The sequence below is a fragment of the Sus scrofa genome, chromosome 12 (assembly GCF_000003025.6).
Source record: "Sus scrofa isolate TJ Tabasco breed Duroc chromosome 12, Sscrofa11.1, whole genome shotgun sequence".
Lineage (NCBI taxonomy): Eukaryota > Metazoa > Chordata > Mammalia > Artiodactyla > Suidae > Sus > Sus scrofa.
This window is the reverse complement of record NC_010454.4, coordinates 26,584,156-26,608,879: the sequence shown is the minus strand read 5'-3', so window position 1 is coordinate 26,608,879 and position 24,724 is coordinate 26,584,156. Positions and strand designations below refer to the sequence as shown.

At 45.5% G+C, this 24,724-nt stretch overlaps 1 protein-coding gene and 1 long non-coding RNA gene across 7 annotated transcripts in view; one reads left to right on the top strand and one right to left on the bottom strand.

Moving 5' to 3' along the window:
* LOC100515340 overlaps positions 1–21,834 on the top strand; it is a 35,896-nt gene extending 14,062 nt beyond the window's left edge. Inside the window, exons 3-4 of one of the 4 annotated variants that reach the window (XR_002337176.1) lie at positions 1,073–5,444; positions 21,816–21,834. This is a non-coding gene — a long non-coding RNA (uncharacterized LOC100515340). Of the gene's footprint in view, positions 1–1,072; positions 5,445–7,317; positions 11,245–21,815 lie in introns of those variants that run through there. The other 3 variants (XR_002337175.1, XR_002337174.1, XR_001299875.2) reach the window with 3 other exon arrangements.
* LOC100514982 (leucine-rich repeat-containing protein 37A2) lies at positions 1,638–24,724 on the bottom strand. 3 transcript variants are annotated; one of them, XR_002337173.1, is made up of 10 exons: positions 13,462–13,860; positions 12,818–12,892; positions 9,352–9,467; positions 5,737–7,541; positions 5,069–5,173; positions 4,762–4,811; positions 3,095–3,149; positions 2,868–3,007; positions 2,330–2,499; positions 1,638–2,025 (listed from the first exon to the last, which is right to left on the bottom strand). XR_002337173.1 is itself a non-coding variant. In XM_021067160.1 (10 exons), the coding sequence occupies exons 1-10, from the start codon at positions 24,669–24,671 to the stop codon at positions 2,397–2,399; spliced, it is 2,541 nt and encodes an 846-aa protein (XP_020922819.1). In that variant the 5' UTR covers positions 24,672–24,724; the 3' UTR covers positions 2,316–2,396. The 3 variants fall into 3 exon arrangements, 2 of the variants coding, with proteins under 2 accessions (XP_020922818.1, XP_020922819.1); XM_021067160.1 differs by lacking the exon at positions 1,638–2,025 and adding an exon at positions 24,652–24,724 and having other exon boundaries at positions 2,316–2,499; positions 13,462–13,533; XM_021067159.1 differs by lacking the exon at positions 1,638–2,025 and having other exon boundaries at positions 2,309–2,499.

Here is a 24,724-nt window from a genome sequence, read left to right as displayed (position 1 = left end):
GTACCACCTTTGAAAGAATGGAAATACCCCTTGGGGTATAGCTGGAGCTACCTGGGGTCCTGGCCCACACTTTGGTAAGCCCCACAGTGCAAGGATCTTGCTCCTTGGTTTCTCTTCAGCTCCCTGTCTTTGTGTCCACCTCTTCCTGAAGTCAACCCCCCCTCCCCAGGACAGAGTTTGAGCAGCATGGGGACTTTCTGCTCTTGTGACCTAATCGGGCAGCCAAAGCACCTAGTATTGTCCCTGGCCCACAGCAGGTGCTCGATGAACAGTCACTGCCATCATTTTCCCCCTCATTACTGTCATCACTGTTACTGACTCTTAGGCGGCAACCGCAGCTTACATTTCTCTGCATCCCTACACTCAGGGCACTGTGATGGTTTGCAGGTTTGGCGTCTAACTGTCCTGGGCTACAATCCTCGAAATGTTGGATGTGTGGCTTTGGGCACTTGCACAGGTTCCCTCTGTTTTTCAACCCTGTTCCCTGTCTGTCAAATGAGGACGACAACATATGCTGCCATGGGTTGTTGGGCTAAATAAGACCGTGAAATGCCTAACCCAGGGCTTGGCACCAAGTAAGCGAATAGTAAGTATTGGCTGCTGCTGCTTCCTAGTATCACTACTACTTACTTGTGCACTTCATTTATGTTTTGGCTGCGCCCATGGCACGCAGGGCTTCCCAGGCCAGGGATGGAACCTGCACCACAGCAGTGACTCGAGCTACGGCAGTGACAACACCAGATCCTTAACCTACTGAGCCACCAGGGAACTCCAGTTGTACGCTTTCAACACAGTACATTTTTCTTAATGGCCACACCCACAGCAGATGGAAGATCCTGGACCAGGGATGGAATCCGAGCCACTTGTGCAACCGACACCACAGCCGCTGCAAACCCCAGATCCTTAACCTAAACCCACTGCACTGGGCCAGGGATTGAACTTGTGTTGCCCCAGACACAACGCTGGATTCTTAACCTGCTGCACCACAGTGGGAACTCCAAACACACTCAGTATTTGTGGGCTCACTGAAATTCAGATGACCCAGAGAAAAACACTTGTTTTTCATTCTCAGGAAGAAGCTTTGGGAGGCAACTTGGCAGGCCTGGAGAGAAGAGACGTCTCTCCCACAGCATCAGCAAACTAACACATCAGAAGAGGGACTGATGGGCTGTCCGCTTTGCCCAGAACCCCACCCAGCTGCTAGAACCTGCTGGCTGTCTCCCGGGCCCTCCGCTCCTCCGGGGACCCTGTGCTGTTGTCCTGCGGTTTGCGCCATTCCTTACCTCACGTTACTAAACCAATAGCACTATTTGTGGTCATTTTTGGCAGATTACCACATCTTGTTCATTGAGAATGTCTTTTACTCCCTAATGTATTTACCTCTCGTGGACTTAATGTGACTGAATAATGACCGTCTTTGCAGGAGCAGAAGAGCCTTTGCAACTACTGGCATTACATAAACACTTGGAATCTTGCAGCCGTGGGCCTGTGCTGGGTGAGGGAGGAAGTGGGAAGGTTTGGTGCTGGGCTGAGCGGCACATGGCAGACCCTCAGCGGGGTCAGGAGAGGCCAGGGAGGCCCTTGTGAGGCCTGAGGAGAGCCGTCTTGGGCAGTGGCTGCTCTCACACCTCCTCCTCTTTTTTTTTTTTGCTTGTTAGGGCCTGTAAACATGCTGTAAACAACTGGTACTTGAGGAACCAGGAGAGAGAGAGCACCAGGACACGCTGTTACGTAACTGAACCCTCGACGCCCCTTGAGAATGACATGTTTGCAAGTTCCCAGGGACTGATGCTACTGGGGCAACGAGGGAGAGAAGCCCCGCTTCATCCTCCCCTTCCTCCTCCTCGGCCCACATTTCCTCCTGTGGAAATACTGGCTACCACGAGGGGTTCTAGCTTCAGCGCTGCGTTTTCTTGCCTGTGGCCCTTGTGACTGGCATAGAAATAATTCAGCTGTTTCCATTTTAATTCCTCACCACATGGCCAGAATTGCTTATCAATGTATATTTTAAAAGGACAAAAAAAATATTTTAGGAGTTCCTGTTGTGGCGCAGTGGTTAACGAATCCGACTAGGAACTATGAGGTTGCGGGTTCGGTCCCTGCCATTGCTCAGTGGGTTGACGATCCGGCGTTGCCGTGAGCTGTGATGTAGGTTGCAGACCTGGCTTGGATCCCGAGTTGCTGTGGCTCTGGCGTAGGCCGGTGGCTACAGCTCCGATTTGACCCCTATCCTGGGAACCTCAATATGCCGCGGTAGCGGCCCAAGAAATAGCAACAACAACAACAACAACAACAAAGACAAAAAAAAGACCAAAAAAAAAAAAATAATAATATTTTAAAAGCAATTCCCAGAATCGAGGGTTATACTCTGCAGGTGGCCTGAGCCAGGACGGGGCTCACTCGGGAGGACCCTCAGGTGCCGTGTCAGTCTCCTCCCCCAGGTCTTCCACATCCGATTCTATGGTCAGAATCACATCTGCCGGGGCTTCACTGACCTCCCTGGAATGACAAGAATAATGCCAAGGCTTTTACTCTCCGAAGCAGCACGTAAACTTTTCATTATTTCCTTATTTTACTTTTGCTTTTGAGGGCCGCGCTAGTGGCACATGGAAGTTCCCAGGCTAGGGGTCAAATCAGAGCTGCAGCTGCTGGCCTACCCCACAGCCACAGCAACACCAGGCCTGAGCCTCATCTGTGACCTACACCACAGCTCACGGCAGTGCTGGATCCTTAACCCGCTGAGCGGGGCTGGGGATGGAACCCAAGTCCTCATGGATACTGGTCAGGTTCATACCCCACGGAACCATAAGAGGAACTCCTGTGTCCTCATTTTAGACAAGAACTTCAAACTGTCCCCAGTCATTTACCCTGCACCCTTGTGGAAGATCTCTTCCTCATCAGAAGACTCCTTATCGTGCAGCTTCTCTGCCATGTTTTTCTTGCGCGTAGCACTGAGAGGTCTGTACGTATCCCGAAGCCAGAGTGGCCGCCTTCTCCAGAAAAACCCCTGCCTCGGCAACACAGAAAGGGAAATGTTAAGTCTGCATCTCCCCTGCTTTCTCCGGCCACGGGACGTTATGCTCCCGAAATTTACCTCGCTCTCGCTTTCTCCTGAGCGTCTCTTACGCAGCAGAAATCCGAAAAAGCCCCTTGGAGGAAAACACACACAGTGAGTGACCCATGCGCTCTCCATCTCCCTTCCCGTGTGCTCGCTCTGGTCCTATTAGGATGAAATGGATAACTCAGTCCATGATCACAACAAGCACAATCACCCCAGATCTGGGATCGGAAAAATAATGCCGTGCAGGCTGGCCTTCCAGAAGTTCTCCATGTCTGTCCAAAACGGCCCTCCCGTTGTGTCTCTGGGGAGCCTTTGGCCTGTGGCTTAGCACGGAGCATGGGTGGGACTTTCAGCCCCACTCAGCTTTGTGGCCCTCCCCCAAGTGCCCCTGTGCAGCGCAAACACTGCCCCAATCAGGCGGGGCAGAAGAGCATTAACCCTCTAGAAGCATTTTACATGAGTCCCCTTCAGACCTAGCATCTCGTGTGGCATTTGCTGGGCGGTAGGGGAGAAGGTGATTCTCTTTTCCTAGGTGCTTTACTCCAGAAGTTGAATCCCACCAAGTAAACACCCGAGTCCAACCAGTAAAGTTATCTAGCTTGCTGACTTTGGTTTTTTGGTTTGTTTTGTTGCTTTTTAGGGCCAAATCTGCGACATATGGAAGTTCCCAGGCTAGGGGTCAAATTGGAGCTGCAGCTGCCGGCCTACACCACAGCCACAGCAAAGCAGGATCCAAGCCACGTCTGTGACCTACACCACGGCTCACAGCAACGCTGGACCCTTAACTCACTGAGTGAGGCCAGGGATCGAACCCGTGTCCTCGTGGTTACTAGCTGGATTCGTTTCCCCCGAGCCAAGACAGGAGCTCCCAGCTTGCCAACTTTCATACTGCAGGCTGTCACTGAATTCTGAGATCAGTTAAAGGCCAGGACTAGCCACAAAAAATCTTCTTGTTGAACGCAAAGAGAATAGAAAAAAAAGTCAGAGTGTACGCTAAGTTTGTTTTAGAAATGACTGACGTCCATATAGTATGTGTATACTGACTTGTGATAGGAAATGGGGCTCACAGCCCAGGCTTGGAGGGACGTCCCCAGTGGAAAGGGCCCGTCTTCTTTTTGATGCTCACTAGCAGTAAGGCAACGGGGCAAGACATTTTCCCTTGCTCTTTCTCCACTTCCTTATTAGAAAAGGCAGAAACAAACTACTGTCTCAAGTTTCTTCCAGTTCAAATTCTATGAGGTTTGGGTAAAGGGAATAGAGAATGGGGGCCGGAAGGCCAGCAGGACGAAAAGGGAAGTTTTCCTGCCACTTTATCGGAAGGAGTCATACTCTACATTTCATCCGCTTTGAGTGAGTCTAGCCCCCAAACTCCCAAAACCATGCGGCCTTCCCTACCCCAGAGCCTCCACGAAGGCCTCTCCTGGTCTGATGCCCACCACCAGCAGGAACAGGTACCACCCAAACTGCTGCCCCTCCACCCTTGTCCCTTAAAGGACTAGAGAAAGCAGATGAAGCTGCACCACTCTCATTCGAACTCAGCTTTGGCTGGGAGCTAATTTTGCTGGTAAATAAAGCATTTAGGTAAAGACACAGTCTTCCCGCCTTCAGCCGTTTCTTCACTGTAAAATGAGGAGACCAAAAGAGATGAGTTCTAAGTTCTCTAGTTCCAAAAAACACTGTTTTAAAAGACCAGTGTTTACCTTCTGCGTCCTACTTTCCCTTCCCGTAATGTTCTCCTTCGGGAATAAACCTGTTTGGGAAGAAAACATGACCACGATTAGCCATCACAACCATTTTCTCCCAATCTTTATTCATTCCTTTTTATTTTATCTTGAGTTCGACTCTACAGAGATCTCCTTTAAAAGTCCTGGGAATGTACTTTCAGTAAAAGAACCACATGTATTTCAGTCCTCATGACTAAGGAGGGGGTTCGAGCAGTAGTAAGCGGAAAGGTGGCTGTGATTTTCAGTTTGCGGGTTCTGAATCTGAATGAATTGTTGTCCTTACCTCGATGAGACATAAAATTACAATCAAAAGCATCAGCACTACAGCCACAGATATTGCCAAGATGAGTTTGTTATTATACCCATATCCTGGAACATCTTTTGTGAGCTAAAAAAAAATAAAGAACAATGTTTTAAAAAACAAGGGGAGAGAAAGGATACAAGCTAACTATTTTTAAACCTATTCTAAACAATAGCTAACCATTCCCTTTTTTTTTGACCGAGCATGCATGCAGAAGTTCCGGGCCAGGGACCAAATCTGCCCCACAGGAGTGACCCAAGCCATAGCAATGACAGCTCTGGATCCTTCACCCGCTGCACCGCAAGGGAACTCCAGTAGCTAGTTCTTCTTAAACTATTCTAAAACCCCATTCTTTCAGGTAAGCAGCTTATAGTTCTTAAGAAGAGAGCAAATCTAAAATGCTATTACGCTTATGGTCAGCACCTCCTTCTACCACTTATGTATCTTGCATCTTAGGCCCTCTTCTCCTCTACCCTAGGAATAGTGGCACATGCCCTGAATGAGCAAAGAGGGAGAGCACTGGCTTAGCCAGTTTTAGGGCTGAGACAAGATACAGACTAGGAGCCCCTGGTCTTCCTGCGTGGGCACTTTATGGGCCTGTCCTAAGCGGATGAAAAGTCCAGCTCCCATGTGTCAGGCATTGTCTTCACCTCACTCGACTCCTTCTGTTCCCCCTGGGCTTCTGTGTTCTCGTTGATGTAGTTCTCGGTTTTCCACTGGTCCGTATCCCATTCTGCCTTGGACGCCTTGGCTTCTTGCTGCTCACTGAGAAGCTTCATCAGGAGGCCTGTCCTGGAGATGAGCTTGGCACAGGCCAGCTGCACTTGGGGCTCGGAGCAGTCCATCTTCAACGTCCGGATAACATGAGAAATGAGCCGCCTCACGTCATTGTTGGGGATGAGGGACTGAAGCTGCTGGTTCAGCTGAGCTTCAAACTGACTCCCCGGGGAGGAAACTCCTGGGGAAATGAAGCTTGTGGGCGTAGAGGCCACGTCGGTGCCCACATTGTGGTGCTCCCATTGGATTGCGCTGGTGTGTTGACCAGTGGGCATGACGTTGTCTGCAGTCGTGGCAGAATATTCTGTAGGAAGTGTCCCCTGGGCAGTGGGTCCAGGGATAGGTCCCGACAAAGTAGTTGTTCCTGAAGTAGGAAGTTCTTCAAAAACAACTTGCGGAGTATCTTTTTCTGAGATAATGTGTTCTGTAGAAGGTTCTGAAGGAGAAAAGGATTCTGGAGAAGGCTGTTCCTGAAGAGTCAGTTCTCCTGAAGGTGAGGAAGCCTCTTGTGAAGGGGAGTTTATGAGGCTCCTCACGGCAGAGGACAGAGGCCTCAATGCAAGCAGCAGTCTGTAGCTTGAGCCTTTGTCTCTGAAGGCCTGTCTGTTTTGGGGCTCAGGTGTTCTGTGAAGCACAGGAGAGTGAGAAGGATGGAAGGAGTCTATTTTTCTGGGATATGAGATTGTCTCAGAAGCCTTCCTATTCTTGACTCTCGCATTGGCATCTACCAGAACAAAAAGTGTGTCCGACAGGTCCTCTGATGTCTTTTTGACCGTTGCTGGGGCTTTTGGATGGATAGAGGCAGCAGGCCTGCCCCTCGAGTACTGTTTCAGGAAAGAAGAGACTTCTGCTTTATGTTCCCTTCCGAATGAAGGCTCTTTTTGCAAGGAGTCTGCCACTCGCTTCCTGGGCCTCTGCACCACCCACAGCTGTTCCAGTTCCCTGGCGGAGGGCCCCCCGAGCTTGCTTCCTTTGGTAGTGGTCTCTACAAATGGCTGGGCGGTCTCTTTTCTCCTGATGCTCTGCCTTCTCATTGCTCTGAAGTGCCTTTTCTTTATGCCCCTCGGGCCCTTGAGGACCCTGTTCACCTTCAGCGGCCTTTTGTCTACGCTCTCAATCTCCTCGAGGCTCTCTGCCTGTGTTCGGGCGGTTTCCAATTTCTTTCGAAGGATCTGGCGTCTCAGTTTTGGACTTAAAATGTTGGAATATATAAGCATGGCAGTTTTTTCTTTCTTCATAACTTCATCAATTTTTTCTTGAATTTCTGCATCTAACAAATTTTCCAGAAAACGGAGTTGCCTCAATTTATTTGTATAACCTGACGTGCCGGATTCAGGGTTAACAGGAGGGTTCCCGGTGTGGGTTTTCAAGTGGCCCGGTGGGATGTCTGCCTCTGCTACATTTGAAAACAGAAGCTGGATGAATGGCAGTAATGTTGATTCTACATCTTCTAGATTTCCCTCTGAGAAATACGGCAGGATGTAATTGAGTGCACTGATAACATCACTTTCGTCACTAAAGTCCAACTGCTCATTCATGAAGCTCGACAAGCTGACACCACTCTTGTCTGAGGACGGCCTCTCTGGTTCAATCATCAGCTCGGTGCTGGTGTTCTTCTTCCGGGCTTGTAACACCTTCATGAACGATCCTTCTACATCCCCTAGAGATGTCTCTTTATCTGTCAAAAGAGAAGAGACTGGTTTTGATCCTTGAAGGCTGATGGCACGGCTCTTGTCCACAGCCCTGTATCCCAGTCAGACACCTTAGGCATCAGCAAACCTCTGAGTGCCACTTAGAGAGCAGACAAAGAAACCCAAACTTAGACCTATGATTGGCAACAACCAAAGGTGCAAAAGGTAGCCTCCGAAAAAGCGGCTCTTTATTCAGAGAATTCCATAACGTGAAATACAGCAACTATATATTTAGGATTATTCCCCTGGTCCCAGGACCCCAGAAAAGCCGAGGCTGGAAGACAAACACTCCCCGACTCAGCCGGGCCCTGCGGGTCTACTGCGACTCCTCCCTCAGGCTCACACACCCCATCCTGTCCTGCCTCAGAAACAGAGGGGCTGCCTCCCCCCACCTCTTCAGTGTGCTTGTGTTCTGGCTGCTATCACAGATGACCACGACCACACCTGCAGCTCCCAGGTCCTCGCCTGGACTTGTCTTTCTCCATCTGCCCACCGAGTCCTTTGCTCGGCCCCTGCTTCCATATATCCCAGCCCTCACGACAGAAGGTTCTACCCAGAAAAAAACACTATGTCCACCCTGGTTCTTTGCTAAAATTTGGGCAGGGATCTGGGGTGCAGGTTAAGAGATTTTCCAGGCTGTATGCCAATGTGGAAGGTTAATATGTGAGGCCCTAGAAGGCAAAAGGGAAAAAGCAACTTCTGTCAGAAGCCTACTCTGCTTTCATTTCACTTTGAATATTTCCAGCTCTGCTTGTGGAACCATCCAAAGCTTCTGACTAGGTGAAGGTAATGTGTACCACTGTGTAGCTGGGCTTCTCCTCCAGAAGGATTAAAAGCATTTGGGGTGGGGGTGGTGAGGGTCAGGGGAGGAGGTAAAGAGTCACAAGAAAGGAGCAGCACAGATCGGGAGAGAGCCCAAAACCGGGGACAGGAGGTCTGAGCACTAGGCCACGACACTTAACGCCTCTGATCTTGCTTTTCCTCACCTGTAAAAGGAGATTAAAAATGCCTTTTCTGCCCACTTCTGGAGGAGAAGGGAGTAATACCATTGGTCAAAAATTTTTTTTTGAAAAATAAGCAACCTCGACTTTATATAAATAGCAAAGTGTTACCTATAATGTGTTCTAGATCATTGATAGAGACACGTATTCAAGCCATCTGGGCAGGAAAGCAGGTTTTGGAAGTTCTCAAGTTAGTGTCCATAAATCTACTATATAGAAAAATAGTTGAAAGCACCTAAGTGTTTTGTGGCTAGAGAAGCTTGAGATTTAGAGCAAGTTCAGAGCTGGACAGTCTAAGAATAAAATAGCTCTCCTACCCATTAGAAGGGCTAGATCACAGCTTCTGGTTATGGAACCAAAAATTCTCAGATTCCAAATAAAACATAAAACAGCATCACTTGTACTCTTTTATACAATTGCAAGAAAAAAAACAAAATAAGAATACATTTACACTCGTTGTGTAAGACAAAGGGTACTTGAGACTTAACGTACATAAAATCAGTGTACAGACTGGGATGCACTAGAGGAATAAGTTCTCAGTTGCAGGGAGCACCGAATATAATATGTTAATTCCCTTCCCCTCTGCATTCCTTTCTCTTGCTCCTGTATGTGGATCTGTCACATTATTAAGCTAAGGTAGCTGAGCTATTATTAGCTTAATAATGTAACCAAGAATCTAGGGAGTTGGAACTCTGAATGAATAAAAAGAAGGCAATTACATCATTAATTTAACAATTTATCATAATTGATGAAAAACAAACATGAAAAAGGTTATCATCAGGCGATTCGGACTCACCACAACGTGTGCTGTTTTTCAGGCATCTGTCACAATGCAGCTTGACTGTCTTGCAGACAACTTCAATGTTACTTTTAAATTGGCAGAGGCAGCAAGCCATATGGCTAGGCAAGATCCTGTAAATGGAAATGCAGAGAATTAAATCTGTGGTAGAGGAGTTATTTGAGTAGGTAGGAGAGGCAGGCCACAGCCACCACAGGGCGGTGCCAAAAGGAGTTCTTGGGGCAGAAGAACTGGAGAACTGGAGAGGGACTAGTTGGTCAATTGCTGCTCTTGGCTGTTGTAAATTATGGAGGAGGACGGAGGTTCCCAACAGAAGGATAAGGATGGCAGCAGAGAGAGCGTGCCTAGAGAAAAAGGTGATACGTATTAGAGTAGGGTGACACTGGCCTGTAGTTTAATTCAGAAGTATCTCCTCCCAACCCAACAGCTCACTTGGAGTTGTGGAAAGTAACAAAGTGTCTTTTCTATCAAAGGAAATCTTGGTTACTCCATTTTGCTCTGGCTGGGCCTCCGCTGAATCAACCCTGCGAGACCCCCTTCCTCTTTACCTATTTTCCCAGTAACAATTTGTTCCAAATTAGCCAACCGGGAAGAATGTGCGCCCTGACCCGACCCATGGGAAGGGGACAGGCACATCACCTGCGTTAGGGATAAATAGGGGAGGGTCCTTTGTTCGGCGCGCACACTTTTTGGAGTGCCCGCGCCCTTCTGCAGAAGTAAAGAGCCTTGTCGAGATTTCTCCTTGTCCACGTGTCTCACTTTCCAACACTGACGACCTGAGCCAGAGTTATTGTAATTTCCAACAGAGTTGACAGAACACACGAAGAGGGCAGACTTCTAAGAAAAGTCTGAACAAGTCCCCAACGTCTGGAGTCCCTTTCTCAATTCCTAGTTGTGAGTCGTAAAGATATTAGAAATTACTAATCAACACGTGGCTAAACAATAACAGAGATTGTATTGGCCAAATCTGGACAATCTGAACATTCAAAAGAAGAATATGAGCATTACAATAAGGTATAACATAACTAATTCGAAGAAGAGCACATGAGTCCCTAATGATTCTTATAAAGAAAAGAGGGAGAGCTCTTCTCTACAGAGTAATATTAGCTAATAAATGCATAAGGAATGATAGCGTCATCTTGGGAATTCCCGCTGCGGTACAGCGGGTTAAGGATCTGGTTGTCTCTGTGGAGGCGCCGGTTTGATTCCTGGCCGAGTGCAATGGTAAAGGATCTGGAATCGCCACAGCTGTAGCAGCTCTGGCTCAGATCTGATCCCTGGCCCAGGAGCTTCCATATGCTGTGGGGGCAGCCAAAAAAAGGGAAAGTGTCATGTTGCAACTACCAATGTAATACCTGATTCCAACAGAGATTATCATGGATGCACAGCTGGGTGACGAGTCGTTTGACAGTAGGATCCTCACTGATCCCAAAGCATCACCCGGATTATTTATTAACTACCAAGGGGGAAAATAACTTTACAATGAAGAGACATGGAACATATCACCTTAAGCAAATGATCAAACATAGCACTGGGCCACCGAAACTGAGCAAGTAGGAAGGATACAATGTCTATGAAGTAGTCATCCCCAAAATGTTTACTTTGAATCTAATGAAGAAACAAACAAATCCAGATTGTAGGGCAATTTACAAGACAACTGGCTTGGACTCTTCAAAAATGCCAATTTCATAAAAGACCAAAAAAAGAAAAAAGAAAAACAGTAGAGAAATACTCTCAATTAAAAGAGACAAAGATATGACATGAGATGCCTAATCTTTGATTGGACCCTGTAGCAAAACAAAACAGACTTAAAGAATGTCATTGGTGGGGTTCCCGCTGTGGGACAATGCGATTAGGTGGCGTCCTGGGAGCGCACTGGGATGCAGGTTTGATCCCCAGCCTGGCCCAGTGGGTTAAGGATCCACAGCTGTGGCTTAGGTTGCCACTGCAGCTCAGATCTGATCTGGCCTGGGAACTCCATATGCTACGGAGTGGCCAAAAATATGAAACAACAGTTTTTCAAGAAACTGCATCTCAGGCAGTAAGGTTCAGTGACCCCCAAGTGATGGAACATAAGGGAGTGAGCCCTATGATTGCCCCGTTTACTTCTTTGAGAGAGTTTCCCGGTCATAGGACAGGGAAGAGAAACCCAAGCAGAGACTGATGGACTCCCTGACTGAGGAAATGGAGCTGAGAGTCCGGGAAAACCAAGGTGAACGGCTTCACAAAGCAGAGTACTAGAGAGAAAAGAAATGCACAGACAAAGAACTCTGGAGATAGGCAGAGGGATCTCTTGAGTAGTCAACAAAGTGTTGGGCAGTGCAGGTGTGTGAGGACGTACTTGAGGCCAGGAAAATAACCACATGAAAGGAGTAATAATAATAAATGGCTTTCGCACTATCACACAGCATTGGAAACAGCACCTGTTCCTACAAGCCAGACAGGAAAACCTTATGATACGCAGGAAGGACTTGTCTCCGCAGCTGCAAATAATGAGCTCCAGACTAAGGGCTACTTGTGGTCATACCTAACAAATCTTAAAAACTAGACCGAGGGAGTTCCCGTCGTGGTGCAGCGGAAATTAACCTGACTAGTATCCATGAGGATGAGCTTTCAATCCCTGACCTCGCTCGAGTGGGTCAGGGTGCGGCATTGCCATGAGCTGTGGTATAGGTCACGACACGGCTTGGATCCGGCATTGCTGTGGCTGTGGTGTGGGCTGGCAGCTGTAGCTCTGGTTCAACCCCTAGCCTGAGAACTTCCATGTGCCACAGGTGCAGCCTTAAAAAGCAAAAACAACAACAACAAAAAACCCTAGACCTAAAAGATAAAACAAAGCTCAGGTATTTTATAAGAATATACGAATATATAGCACACAATAAACCACGATTCACAATGTCTGGAATTTGAGAAAAATCACCAAGCATGCAAAGCAGCAGGAAAATAGGACCCACAGTGAGGCGAAAAAGGAATCAAAACCAACCCATAATCTATGCAGATGTTAGAATTAGCACAAAAGAACATTTAAAATTGTATTTACATAGGAAACAAGTTATTATGACTGTATTTCATATGTTCAAAAAATCCAGGCGGAAGTCTGAAAATGTAAAGTAGAAGCACAGAAGATGTAAAACACACCCAAATTGAGCTTCTAGAGATTAAAAACAATTTCTAAATGAAAAAGATACAGGACGGTGTTAAGGGCACATTAGACACTGCAGAAGAAAGGGTCAGTAAACCTTAAGGCATAGAAACTATCCACAATGAAACACAAAGGGTAACAAAACAACAGAAATCACATAAAGGCTGGGAGGGGAGAAATGGAAGTACATTCGTTTAAGTTTCCTACACTAGTCAGGAATTTTATTGATGAAAATTATACATGAGTAAATCTGACTTCGGAAAATAATAAAACAAACCTAAAAAAACTAAGGGAAAACAAATGTCAGAAAAATCAACTCACAGTTTCTCCAATTCAAGGGTCATCATGAGGATACTTTCAACTGTTGTAAGTGACACTTGCGTCGTTCCCAGGTCTCTGAAGGAAAAGCCCAAACATGCATGATATAAACACAAAGACAAAAATCCTAGCCTTAAAAAAAGATGCTTAACATGGAATTACTTCCATTCTGGCTTCCTACTTGCCATCGACGATAATGCCCTTTGGAGCTCTTGTTGAAGAAATTTAAATTTACTTGCATCATCAAATTAATGGCCTTGGTGCTGAACAGTATAATCTTTTTTTATTATTTTTTTTGTCTTTTTAGGGCCACAGGTGTGGCATATGGAAGTTCCTAGGCTGAGGGTCGAATCAGAGCGGGAGCTGCCGGCCCACACCACAGCCACAGCAACTAGTGATCCGAGGCGTGTCTGCGGCCTACACCACAGCTCACGGCAACACCGGATCCCCAACCCACTAAGCGAGGCCAGAGATCAAACCCAGGTCCTCATGGATACTAGCCAGGTTCATTACCACTGAGCCAGGACAGGAACTCACACCAGCTAAAATTTAAATTGTCACTTTTTAGGCAAAAATACTCAATCTCTGATGAAAGTGCAAAAGAGCAGAAATCATCTCATGAGCCATGAGACTGCTGGGATACTTACAAATATCTTAATGCTGGTAATTTATAAAGATATGAATCTTCAACCGTTGTCAAAGGATTACGGCTGAGAACTCTGAAAAATGGAATGGAATTAAAATTATCTGCATTTTCAGTTACTTCCATGAAAGTCTATATTCATTTTTTTGGTATGGAACTTGAAGGAAAAAATCATTTTCCATCTTTACTTATAAATCACCCTTCGAATCCATAAAGCACTCTTTCTTTGGAAACTACCCAAGTATCCAGGAGATAAAGACAAGCGAAAGAGAAAGAAATAGAAAAAGAAAAGGCCGATAGCAAAGAAAAAATATTCCAAAGAACTTTTTAGTTCAAAGACCCTAGAAGTGACTACGCTGGCAGGAAGCCCTTGCTCTGTAAGAAATGCTTTTTTTTTTTTTTTTTTTTTAATCATTTTGGGCTGTCCTGCGGCATATGGAGTTCCTGGGCCAGGGATCAGATCTGAGTTTCAGTCATGACCTGAGCCACAGCTGCGGGATCCTTAACCCACTGTCAGGTGGAGATCAAATCTGCCACCCAGCACTCCCACGAGGCCACCAATCCCATTGCGCCTCAGCAGGAACTTTAAGAAATGCCATTTTTTAGTGTCCTCCATAATTCAAACTGTTTTTCATCTCTAGAAATTTTTTTACATTTCATGGTTTAAACTACATAGCTGAAGACAAAAATAGGAGCCAAAGAGGAGGAGAGAAATGCAAGAGAAACTGGTAAAAGCCATACTCCCATCACATAATCCCATATGTATTCTTTTTTCTTCTTTCTTCTTTTTATAAAAGCTGTACCCATGGCACATGGAAGTTCCCAGGCTAGGGGTCGAATTGGAGCTCTAACTGCTGGCCTCCACCACAGCCACGGCAACACCGGATCCAAGCCACATCTATGACCTACACCACAGCTCACTGCAACGCCAGACCCTTAACCCACGGAGCAAGGCCAGGGATTGCACCCACATCCTCATGGATACTACTAGGGTTGGTTACCGCTGAGCCACTCTGGGAACTCCTCCCATGGGTATTCCTGTACCACAGCCTTTGTTACTGTGTGTGTCATCGCTTGTTTATCTGCCAGTCTCCTGGAATGCTAGCTCCTTGACAGCACGAACCACACTTTAGTGTCATTGCTGTCTCTGTGTTAGTCATGGCGCCTAATATTTACTAGGTATTTAATCAGTATTTGATGAATAAATCAATAACATTTGTTTATATATCAATAAAATGAACACATTCATTTTTGGAATACATCTTTATTCCAAAATGCTGGAATAGATTTTCTTCTCAACTCTTTAAAATAAATAAGCAAAACCAAACCAAAACAAACAAAACAAAAACCCCAGAACAGGAAGAAAGAAAATAAAAATGGAGTTCCCGTCGTGGCGCAGTGGTTAACGAATCCGACTAGAAACCATGAGGTTTCGGGTTTGATCCCTGGCCTTGCTCAGTGGGTTGGGGATCCGGCGTTGCCATGAGCTGTGGTGTAGGTCACAGACACGGCTCGGGTCCCGAGTTGCTGTGGCTCTGGTGTAGGACGGGGGCTACAGCTCCGATTCGACCCCTAGCCTGGGAACCTCCATATGCCGTGGGAGCGGCCTAAGAAAGAGCAAAAAGACAAAAAAAAAAAAAGAGAGAGAGAGAAAGTAAAAATCTTTCTTAGGTTAACTTTATTCAAAAATCATTCGTGTATTTTTGCAGAATATTGTAAAGATAATGATCATAACTAATGCTTTGGGGGTTGCCAGGCACCTGTGATTAGCATTTAACATTTAATTCTCACAGTAACCTTATGGGATAGATATTATTATTACCCCATTGTACAAATGAGGCAACTGAGGCACAGAGAGGTTAGATAACTTGTCCTAACCTCATCAAGCTCAGAAGAGGGACAGCTGGAATTTGAACTCAGTTCTGACTCTAAAGCCTGTGTCTAACCTGTATGAAAAAAAAGGGGGGTTAAAATGTGTTATCTTCACCTTAATGTTGAGAGTACTACATATAGAAAATACCTTTTCAGACTTCATCAACCCGTGAGAATTATATTTTCTCCTTTCATTTTCCCTCATCATCTCCCATGATTAAAACATTAGCCTGTGGTCATTGAGACTTGAGATATTTTTTATTCATTCATTCATTCATTGCTTTCTTAGGGCTGCACCCTTGGCATTTGGAAGGTCCCAGGCCAGGGGTCAAATTGGAGCAGCCTCTGCCAGCCTACGCCACAGCCGCAGAAACACAGAATCCTTAAACACACTGAGCAAGGCCAGGGATCAAAGCCTCATCCTCATGGATACTGGTCAGATTCCTAACCCGCTGAGACACAAAAGGAACTCCTTAGAGATTTTAAACCACGTGGCAGGCAAATCATTAAAAAAAGCTGGAGTAATAACATCCGAAAATTCATCCCTCCATAAAAACAACAACAACAACAAAGTTGACAAAAGTGGTCAGAGACACCTTATTGCAGAACTCTGGAAATTCAGCCAACAGGCTTGCAGCAAACTGGGGAGCACTTTAGTTGAGGAAAACAAATTAATTTCTGTAAGAACAATGAGATGTGTTGCCTTAACTTGTCTTAGACCTCTGCCCTCCATGCCAGTGGTGGCCTGGAAAAAGAGCCCACGTTCCCAGTACCAGAGGGAGCAGCATGGAGCTTGAGTTCCCTCAAAGACTCATTCCCAAGGCTCTGTCATTGTTGGGCATGTCTGGTGGTTCCCTGGAAGACCTCACTTGAAAGGCTTGCCTCTGACCCCACTGAGAGCTGCCTAGTGCTAAAAGCCTCCCCTCGCGTGGCATTTTCGGAAAATATTTGCAGGTCAATGTTTTAACAGGGCAGTTGCATGAAGGAGTAGATAACAGCTTGGGGCAAAAAACTGAATAACTAATTTAACTATTAGCTTTAAGAAATGAGTTCAGCAAGGCTGCAGGATATAAGATCGAGATGCAAAAAGTAGCTGTATTTCTATACCCCAGTAATACAGAATCTAAAAATGAAACTGAGAAAACAATTCCATGTATAACAGCATCAAAAAGAACCAAATGCTTAGGAAAAAACTTTAACCAGAGAAGTGCAAGACTCACACGGCAAAGTGCAACACACTGTTGAAAGAAGTTGAAGATCCAAATAAGTGAAAGACGTCATGTTCACGGATCAGAAGACAGACAGTATCATTAAATTTTTACTCCTTCCCAAGCTGATCTATATTTGCAGGGAAAGGCCTACCCAAATCCCAGCTGACTTCATTCCAGAAATTGCCAAGCTGATTCTAAAATCCACATGGCAATTGAAGGGACCCGGAATAACCAAAACCATGTTGGTAAAGAGCAAAGTAGGAGGCCTCACACGTCCTGGTTTCCAAACCCAGGTCAAAGCTACTGCAATCACAGGGTGGGACTGGAATGAGAACATACATGGAAATCAAGGGAACGGACTTGACAACACAGAAACAAATCCTCATATTTACGGTCTATTGATTTTCAACAAGGTGCCAAAGTAATTCAGTGTGGAAAGAAGAGTCCTAATTGGTGCTGGGACAACTGTACATCCACACACAAAATAACGAGGCTGGACTCCTACACTGGACATTATGGACGAAAATGAACTCAAAATGGATCAAATAGCCAAATGTAAGAGCTAAAGCTACAAAATTCTTCGAAGAAAACACAGGAGTAAATATGTATGATCTTACATGAGGCAACAGTTTCTTACAACCACCCAACCAAAGGAAAACAGAGATAAACTGGACTTCATAAAAATTAAAAATGTTTGTCTTCAAAGGACACTATCAAGAAAGTGAAAAACGACTCACGTATGGGAGAAAATATTTGCAAATGATATATCTGATAAAGGTCTAGTATCCAGAACTTCCAGAATACATCAAGAAATCTTACAGCTCAATGATAAGATAACTAATTTCCTTCTTTTGCTTTTTAGGGCTGAACCCATGGCACATGGAAATTCCCAGGCTAGGGGTCGAATTGGAGCTATGGCTACCAGCCTACGCCACAGCAATGTGGGATCCAAGCCACATCTACGACCTACACCACAGCTCATGGCAATGCTGGATCCTTAACCCACTGAGCAAGGTCAGGGATTGAACCCAAATCCACACACTAGTCGGATTCATTTCTGCTGCACCACAACAGGAACTCCAAAGATAACTAATTTTAAAATGGGCACAGTGGGGTTCCCTAGTGCCTCAGCACGTTAAGCATCCATTGTTGTCACGGCTGTGGCTCCAGCTGATGCTGAGGCACAGGTTCTATCTCTTGCCTGGGAACTTCCACTCACTGTGGATGTGGCCAAAAAACACAGGTAAAAATTTAACAAGTAAAATGGGTAGGAGTCCATTGTGGCACGGTGGACATGAGTTGGAATCGTATCCATGAGGATGCAGGTTCGATTTCTGACCTTGCTCGGTGGGTCAAGGATCTGGCGTTTCCGTGAGCTGTGGTGTAGGTTGCAGATGCGGCTTAGATCCTGCATTGTTGTGGCTGTGGTTGGCAGCTGCAGATTAGACCCCTAGCCTGGGAAATTCCACATGCCGCAGGTGCGGCCCTAAAACACACACACACACACACACACACACAAAGTAAAATGGGCAGAAAATTTGAAAAGACATTTCTCCAAAGAAGATATACTAATGGCCAGTAAGAACATGAAAACTTCTCAGTGTATTAAAATCATTAGGGAAATATAAATCAAAGCCACAACGAGATAGTCGCTAAGTACTCACTACAATAGCTATAGTCACACAGTAACAAATGCTGGCAAGTATATGGAGAAACTGGAACCCTCGACATTGCTGTGTGCAACTATATGCCAATAAAACGGAAAACCTAGAAGAAATGGACAAATTCCTAGAAAAGTACAATCTTCCAAGACTGAACCAAGATGAAAAAGAAAAGATGAATAGACCCATCACAAGTACTGAAATGGAAACTGTGATTTAAAACCTTCCAACAAACAAAAGTCCAGGACCGGATGGCTTCACAGGGGAATTCTATCAAACATTTAGAGAAGAGCTAACACCTCTCCTTCTGAAACTATTCCAAAAAATTGCAGAGCAAGGAGCACTCCCAAACTCATTCTCTGAGGCCACCATCACCCTGATACTAAAACCAGACAAAGATACCACACACAAAAAAGAAAACTACAGGCCAATTTCACTCATCAACAGAGATGCAAACATCCTCAACAGAGTATCAGCAAACCAAATCCAACAATACATTAAAAGGACTGTACATCATGATCCCGTGGGATTTCTCCCAGGGATTCAAGGATTCTTCAATATCCACAAATCCATCAGTGTGATACACCACATTGACAAACTGAAGAATTAAAAACCACATGATCCTCTCAATAGATGCGGAAAAAGCCTTTGACAAAATCCAACACCCGTTGCTGATAAAAACCCTCCAGAAAGTGGGCAGAGAGGGAACTTACCTCAACATAATAGAGGCCATATATGACAAACCCAGAGCTAACAGCATTCTCAATGGTGAAAAGCTGAAAGAATTCCCGCTGAGATCAGGAATGAGACAAGAATGTCCACGCTCGCCACTACGCTTCAACATAGTTTTGGAAGTCCTAGCCACGGCAATCGGAGAAGTAAAAGAAATAAAAGGAATCCAAATTGGAAAGGAAGAAGTAAAACGATCACTATTCGCAGGTGACATGATACTATACCTAGAGAATCCTAAAGACTCTGCCAGAAAACTGTTAGAGCTCATCCGTGAATTTCGCAAAGTCTCAGGATACAAAATTAATACACAGAAATCGACTGCATTTCTACAGACTACAAAAGATCAGAAGGAGAAATCAGGGAAGCAATTCTGTTTACCATCACATCAAAAAGAATAAAACGCTTAGGAATAAACCTACCTAAAGAGACAAAAGCGGAGTTCCTGTTGTGGCACAGCGGAAAACGAATCCAACTAGGAACCATGAGGTTGTGGGTTTGATCCCTGGCCTCGCTCAGCAGGTTAAGGATGCGGCGTTGCCAAGATCTGTGGTGTAGGTCTCAGACGCGGCTCGGATCTGGCATTGCTATGGCTCTGGCGTAGGCCAGCGGCAACTGCTCTGATTAGACCCCCAGCCGGGGAACTTCCATATGCCACAGGTGTGGCCCTAAAAAAGATAAAAAGACAAAAACTATAAGACACTGATGAAAGAAATTAAAGATGGCACATGGAGATGGAAAGACATACCATGCTCTTGGAGTGGAAGAGTCAATTTTATCCAAATGACTACACTACCCAAGGCAATCTACAGATTCAATGCAATCCCTATCAGATTACCAAGGACATTTTTCACAGAACTCAAACAAAATATTTTAGTTTCTTTGGAAGCACAAAAGACCCAGAATAGCCAAAGACATCCTGAAAAAGAAAAATGGAGTCAGAGGAATCAGGGTCCCGGATTCCAGACCATACTACAAAGCTACAGTCATCAAAACCGTATGGTACTGGCACAAAGACAGTCATATATATCAGCGGAGCAGGATAGAAAGCCCAGAAATAAACTCCCGGACCCACAGTCAACTAATCTATGACAAAGGAGGCAAAAATACACAATGGAGAAAAGACAGCCCGTTCAATAAGTGGCACCAGGAAAACTGGACCGCCACATGGAAAAGAATGCAATTAGAACACTTCCTAACACCATACACAAAAACAAACTCAAAATGGATTAAAGACCTAAATATAAGACCAGGTACCATCAAACGCTTAGAGGGAAACGCAGGCCAAACACTCTCCAACATAAACAACAGCAACATCTTCTCAGATCCACCTCCTACAGTAATGACAATAAAAACAAAAATAAACAAATGGGACTTAATTAAATGTAAAGATGTCTGCACAGCAAAGGAAACCCTAAGCAAAACGAAAAGACAACCCACAGAATGGGAGAACATATTTGCAAATGAAGCAACTGACAAGGGATTAATCTCCAAAATTTATAAACACCTCCTACAGCTCAATACCAAAAAAACAAACAACCCCCATTAAAAATGGGCAGAAGATTGAAACAGACAATTCGCCAAAGAAGACATACGGATGGCCAGAAAAACACATGAAAACATCTTCAGCATCACTCATTATTAGAGAAATGCAAATCAAAACCACTATGAGGTACCACCTTACACCAGCCAGAATGGCCATCATCCAAAAGTCTACGAACAAGAAGTGCTGGAGAGGTTGTAGAGAAAAAGGAACCCTGTCACACTGTTGGTGGGAATGTAAATTGATGCCGCCACTGTGGAAAACAGTATGGAGATTCCTCAGAAAACTACAAAGAGAACTACTATTTGACCCAGCAATCCCACTCCTGGGCATTGATCCACAGAAAACCATGACTCGCAAAGACACATGTACTCCAATGTTCATTGCAGCACTATATACAATAGCCAAGACATGGAAACAACCTAAATGTCCATCAACAGAGGAGCAGATCAAGAAGATATGGTACATATACACAGTGGAATATTACTCAGCCATTAAAAGCAAAGAAATACCAGCATTTTTAGCAACATGGATGGACCTAGAAATGATCATGCTAAGCAAAGTCAGTCAGACAGAGAGACACCAACATCATATGCTGTCACTTACATGTGGAATCTAAAAAAGGGATACAATGACCTTCTTTGCAGAACAGATACTGACTCAAGGACTTTGAAAAGTTTACAGATTCCAAAGAATACAGTTTGGGGGGTGGGGGGATACACAGAGGGTTTGGGATGGAAATGCTATAGAATTTGGTTGTGATGAATGTTGTACAACTATAAATGTAATAAAATTCATTGAGTTTTATATATAGATATACATAAATATACATATATACATATATATATAGTAAATCAATGACACTTCAAGAAAAAATTAATAAAAGGAAAAAAAATCGCTAGGACCCCTCCGAAGACCTTAGAAGGGACCGATGTAGGTGAGGAGCCCTGAACCTTAAGCTTCATTCAATGCACGATAAATCAACCTCAGCTGAGGCCCCTTTCCAAACTTATTTAATGCAGGGTAAAAACAAAGTTTCAACTTCTAAACACCCAGTCTTCTTTCATTAGAGGTAATAAAATGACATAACCGGAGGGGTGAAACCTTCCCTTGGTGGCTTGCCTTTGGAAAGACTTTAGCAATCAAGTTTACACCTCACAATGGCAACTGCTTCCTGAAGCAAATGAGCTTTGTCTATTGGAAAAATTTAGCCCAACCACAGCTCACACCGAACTATATTATGACAACCACTTGAACGTAACTCGGAATGAGCTTTAGAACTATGGTGTCATGTTCAACACCAGATAGCTCTGATTTTTCATTACCTTTTTCTGTGCTTTAGGATGAACACAGGCGTTCCCGTTGTGGCTCAGTGGAAATGAATCTGACCAGTATCCATGAAGATGTGGGTTCGATCCCTGGCCCTGCTCCACGGACTAAGGATCTGGCAGTGCTGTGAGCTGCGGTGTGGGTCACAGAGGTGGCTTGGATCTGGCATTGCTGTGGCTGCGGTGTAGGCCAGCAGTTGGAGCTCCCATTCAACCCCTAGCCTGGGAACATCCATGTGCCACAGGTGTGGCCCTAAAAAGGAGGGGAAAACAAACAAGATGAACTCAGAGATTCAAGAGGAACCAGTGGGTGCCTCTTCCATAGGCATCTTTTCCAGTTCTCTACTTCCCATTCCCACTACCCATTCTCCACCTCCTCCCCCCCCCCCACCTGTTACCCGGCTGCATGGCTTTCATGGTTTCCCATCCACATCCATCTTTCTCCCTCCGGTGTGGAAGGTTCTCAGGGACAAAGTCCCTGTCCTACTCTTCTTCACACCCCCAGTACTTATCACAGTGCTGACACACGGTGGGCATGGCGCTCAGTAAATGATTTTGAAGGAATCCATGAACTTTCATCAACTGTGATTCCACCATTTATTTCCCTGTGCTGCCTGCGTTACCATAGTGACACTCTCCTATAAGGGAGAGTCTCGGTGTTATAAAATGTTCAGAAAATGTGGTGAGTTTAAGACCCTGTATTGCTGCTGTTACTAAAACCTCCTGGTAGAGGGCCCTAATGAGTCTGCTCTCAGATGGGTCAGTTAAAAAAACAAACAAAAAACAGGAGTTCCCATTGCAGTGCAGTGGAAATGAATTCGACTAGGAACTGTGAGGTTGCAGGGGTTCCATCACCAGTCTCGCTCAGTGGGTTAAGATCCAGGGTTGCCAAGAGCCGTGGTGTAGGTCACAGACACGGCTCAGATCTGGCATTGCAGTGGCTACAGAGTAGGCCAGCAGCTATAGCTCCATCCGATTAGACCCATAGCCTGGAAAAATCCATATGCCACAGGCGCGGCCCTAAAAAAGACAAACAGCCAAACAAACAAAAAAACCACTGACCCTGCTGCTCATTCCCCAAGCAGGTGTCAGCAAATTAATGAGGGGATGAGGGAGGCCACCACAGACAGGCAGCTGCAGGAACTGTTCCTCTAGCTCCAGGCACACCCTCAAGACCATCATTACCCTGAAGGGAACCATGTGAAGCTGGATGTCTGAATTCAGGGAAGGGACTCTTTTCCAAAGCCAGGTTTAGAAGACGCTCTTCACCTTAGGTCTAAAATCCACATGCAGGCCACTGAACGTACCCACTCTGATTCCCTTGAGTCACAGAGAAATCACAGAATTTTTCTAGCTGCAGGAGTATAAAACCCACATCTCCTGCTGAAGAGTAGTCAGGAAAGAAAGCATATAGAATTGTATGTGCTTGTATGTATGTGTTTTCTTGATGTTTTCCACACCACAGCTGAACACAAACCGCATCTTTGGCCATACTTCAAGGTTCCTATTGGCCACAGATAATTCACCTTAGAGGTGTATTCTTGCTGAACAATAATGTTCTGGGCGGTTGGGGAGCGAAGTGCCCGTGGTGGGCGTTCAGGAATTCCTTCTGCTTTGCTACTTAAAGAAGCTCATGGTTGAGGAAGCGGCTAATGGTTGAGGAAGAACTTTATGCTAAACTTGGTTCTTTGCACCTCTGTGCTGCACATAGTTTAAGCAGCTAGGAACTCTGCACAGGAGCAGGAAGCAAAGGTCATTCAGAAGGGGAATTTGGGAGTTCCCGCTGTGGCCCAGTGGTTAACAAATCCGACTAGGAACCATGAGGTTGTTGGATCAATCCCTGGCCTTGCTCAGTGGGTTGACGATCCGGCGTTGCCGTGAGCGGACTCGGCTCGGATCCCGCGTTGCTGTGGCTCTGGCGTAGGCTGGCAGCTACAGCTCCGATTAGACCTCTAGCCTGGGAACCTCCATATGCCGCGGAGTGGCCCAAGAAATGGCAAAAAAGACAAAAAAAAAAAAAGGCAATTTCATGGGACCGGCCACATACTGGAGCAGCATCAATGGGATTCCATGACCAATGCTAATAATTTGGATGATCTGCTTGGTGCCTTTTGCTGCCCCTGCCAAACACCAGTACGATGGAGAGTAGAGCACTTCACCTCTGAGTTAGACAAGGCTCCTGGCCTCTTTGTACCTTCGTTTCCTCATTTGGAAAATATATACATAATGGACCTCAAAGATGTACTTTCCAGAATTCATACTGGGCTTACGCCCAACTCACCAATAACTGCCTGATTTCTTTTTCCCTTTTTTTTTTTTTGGTCCACCCCAGGGCATATGGAGTTCCCAGGCCAGGGATCAGATACGAGCCGCAGTTGTGACTTAGGCAGCAGCGGCAGTAAGGAAGGATCCTTAACCCACTGTGCTGGGCCGGGCTCAAACCTACATCCCAATGCTCCTCCGATGCCGCCAATCCCACTGCTCCACAGCAGGAACACCTGTCTTAGGTTTTGTTTTTTTGTTTTTGTCTTTTTTCTTTTTGTTGTTGTTGTTGTTGTTGTTGTTGCTATTTCTTGGGCCTCCCGCAGCATATGGAGGTTCCCAGGCTAGGGGTTGAATCGGAGCTGTAGCCACCGGCCTATGCCAGAGCCACAGCAACTCGGGATCCGAGCCGCGTCTGCAACCTACACCACAGCTCACGGCAACGCCGGATCGTTAACCCACTGAGCAAGGGGCAGGGACCGAACCCGCAACTCATGGTTCCTAGTCGGATTCGTTAACCACTGCGCCACGACGGAACTCCCCTGTCTTAGGTTTTATATGCATGTATTCATCTTCTATTTCACTTACAACTTGTGTAAAAACTGCATTCCGTGCCAGGCTGAAACGTTCCAAAGCTCACTTCTGATTAAATTGCAACCAA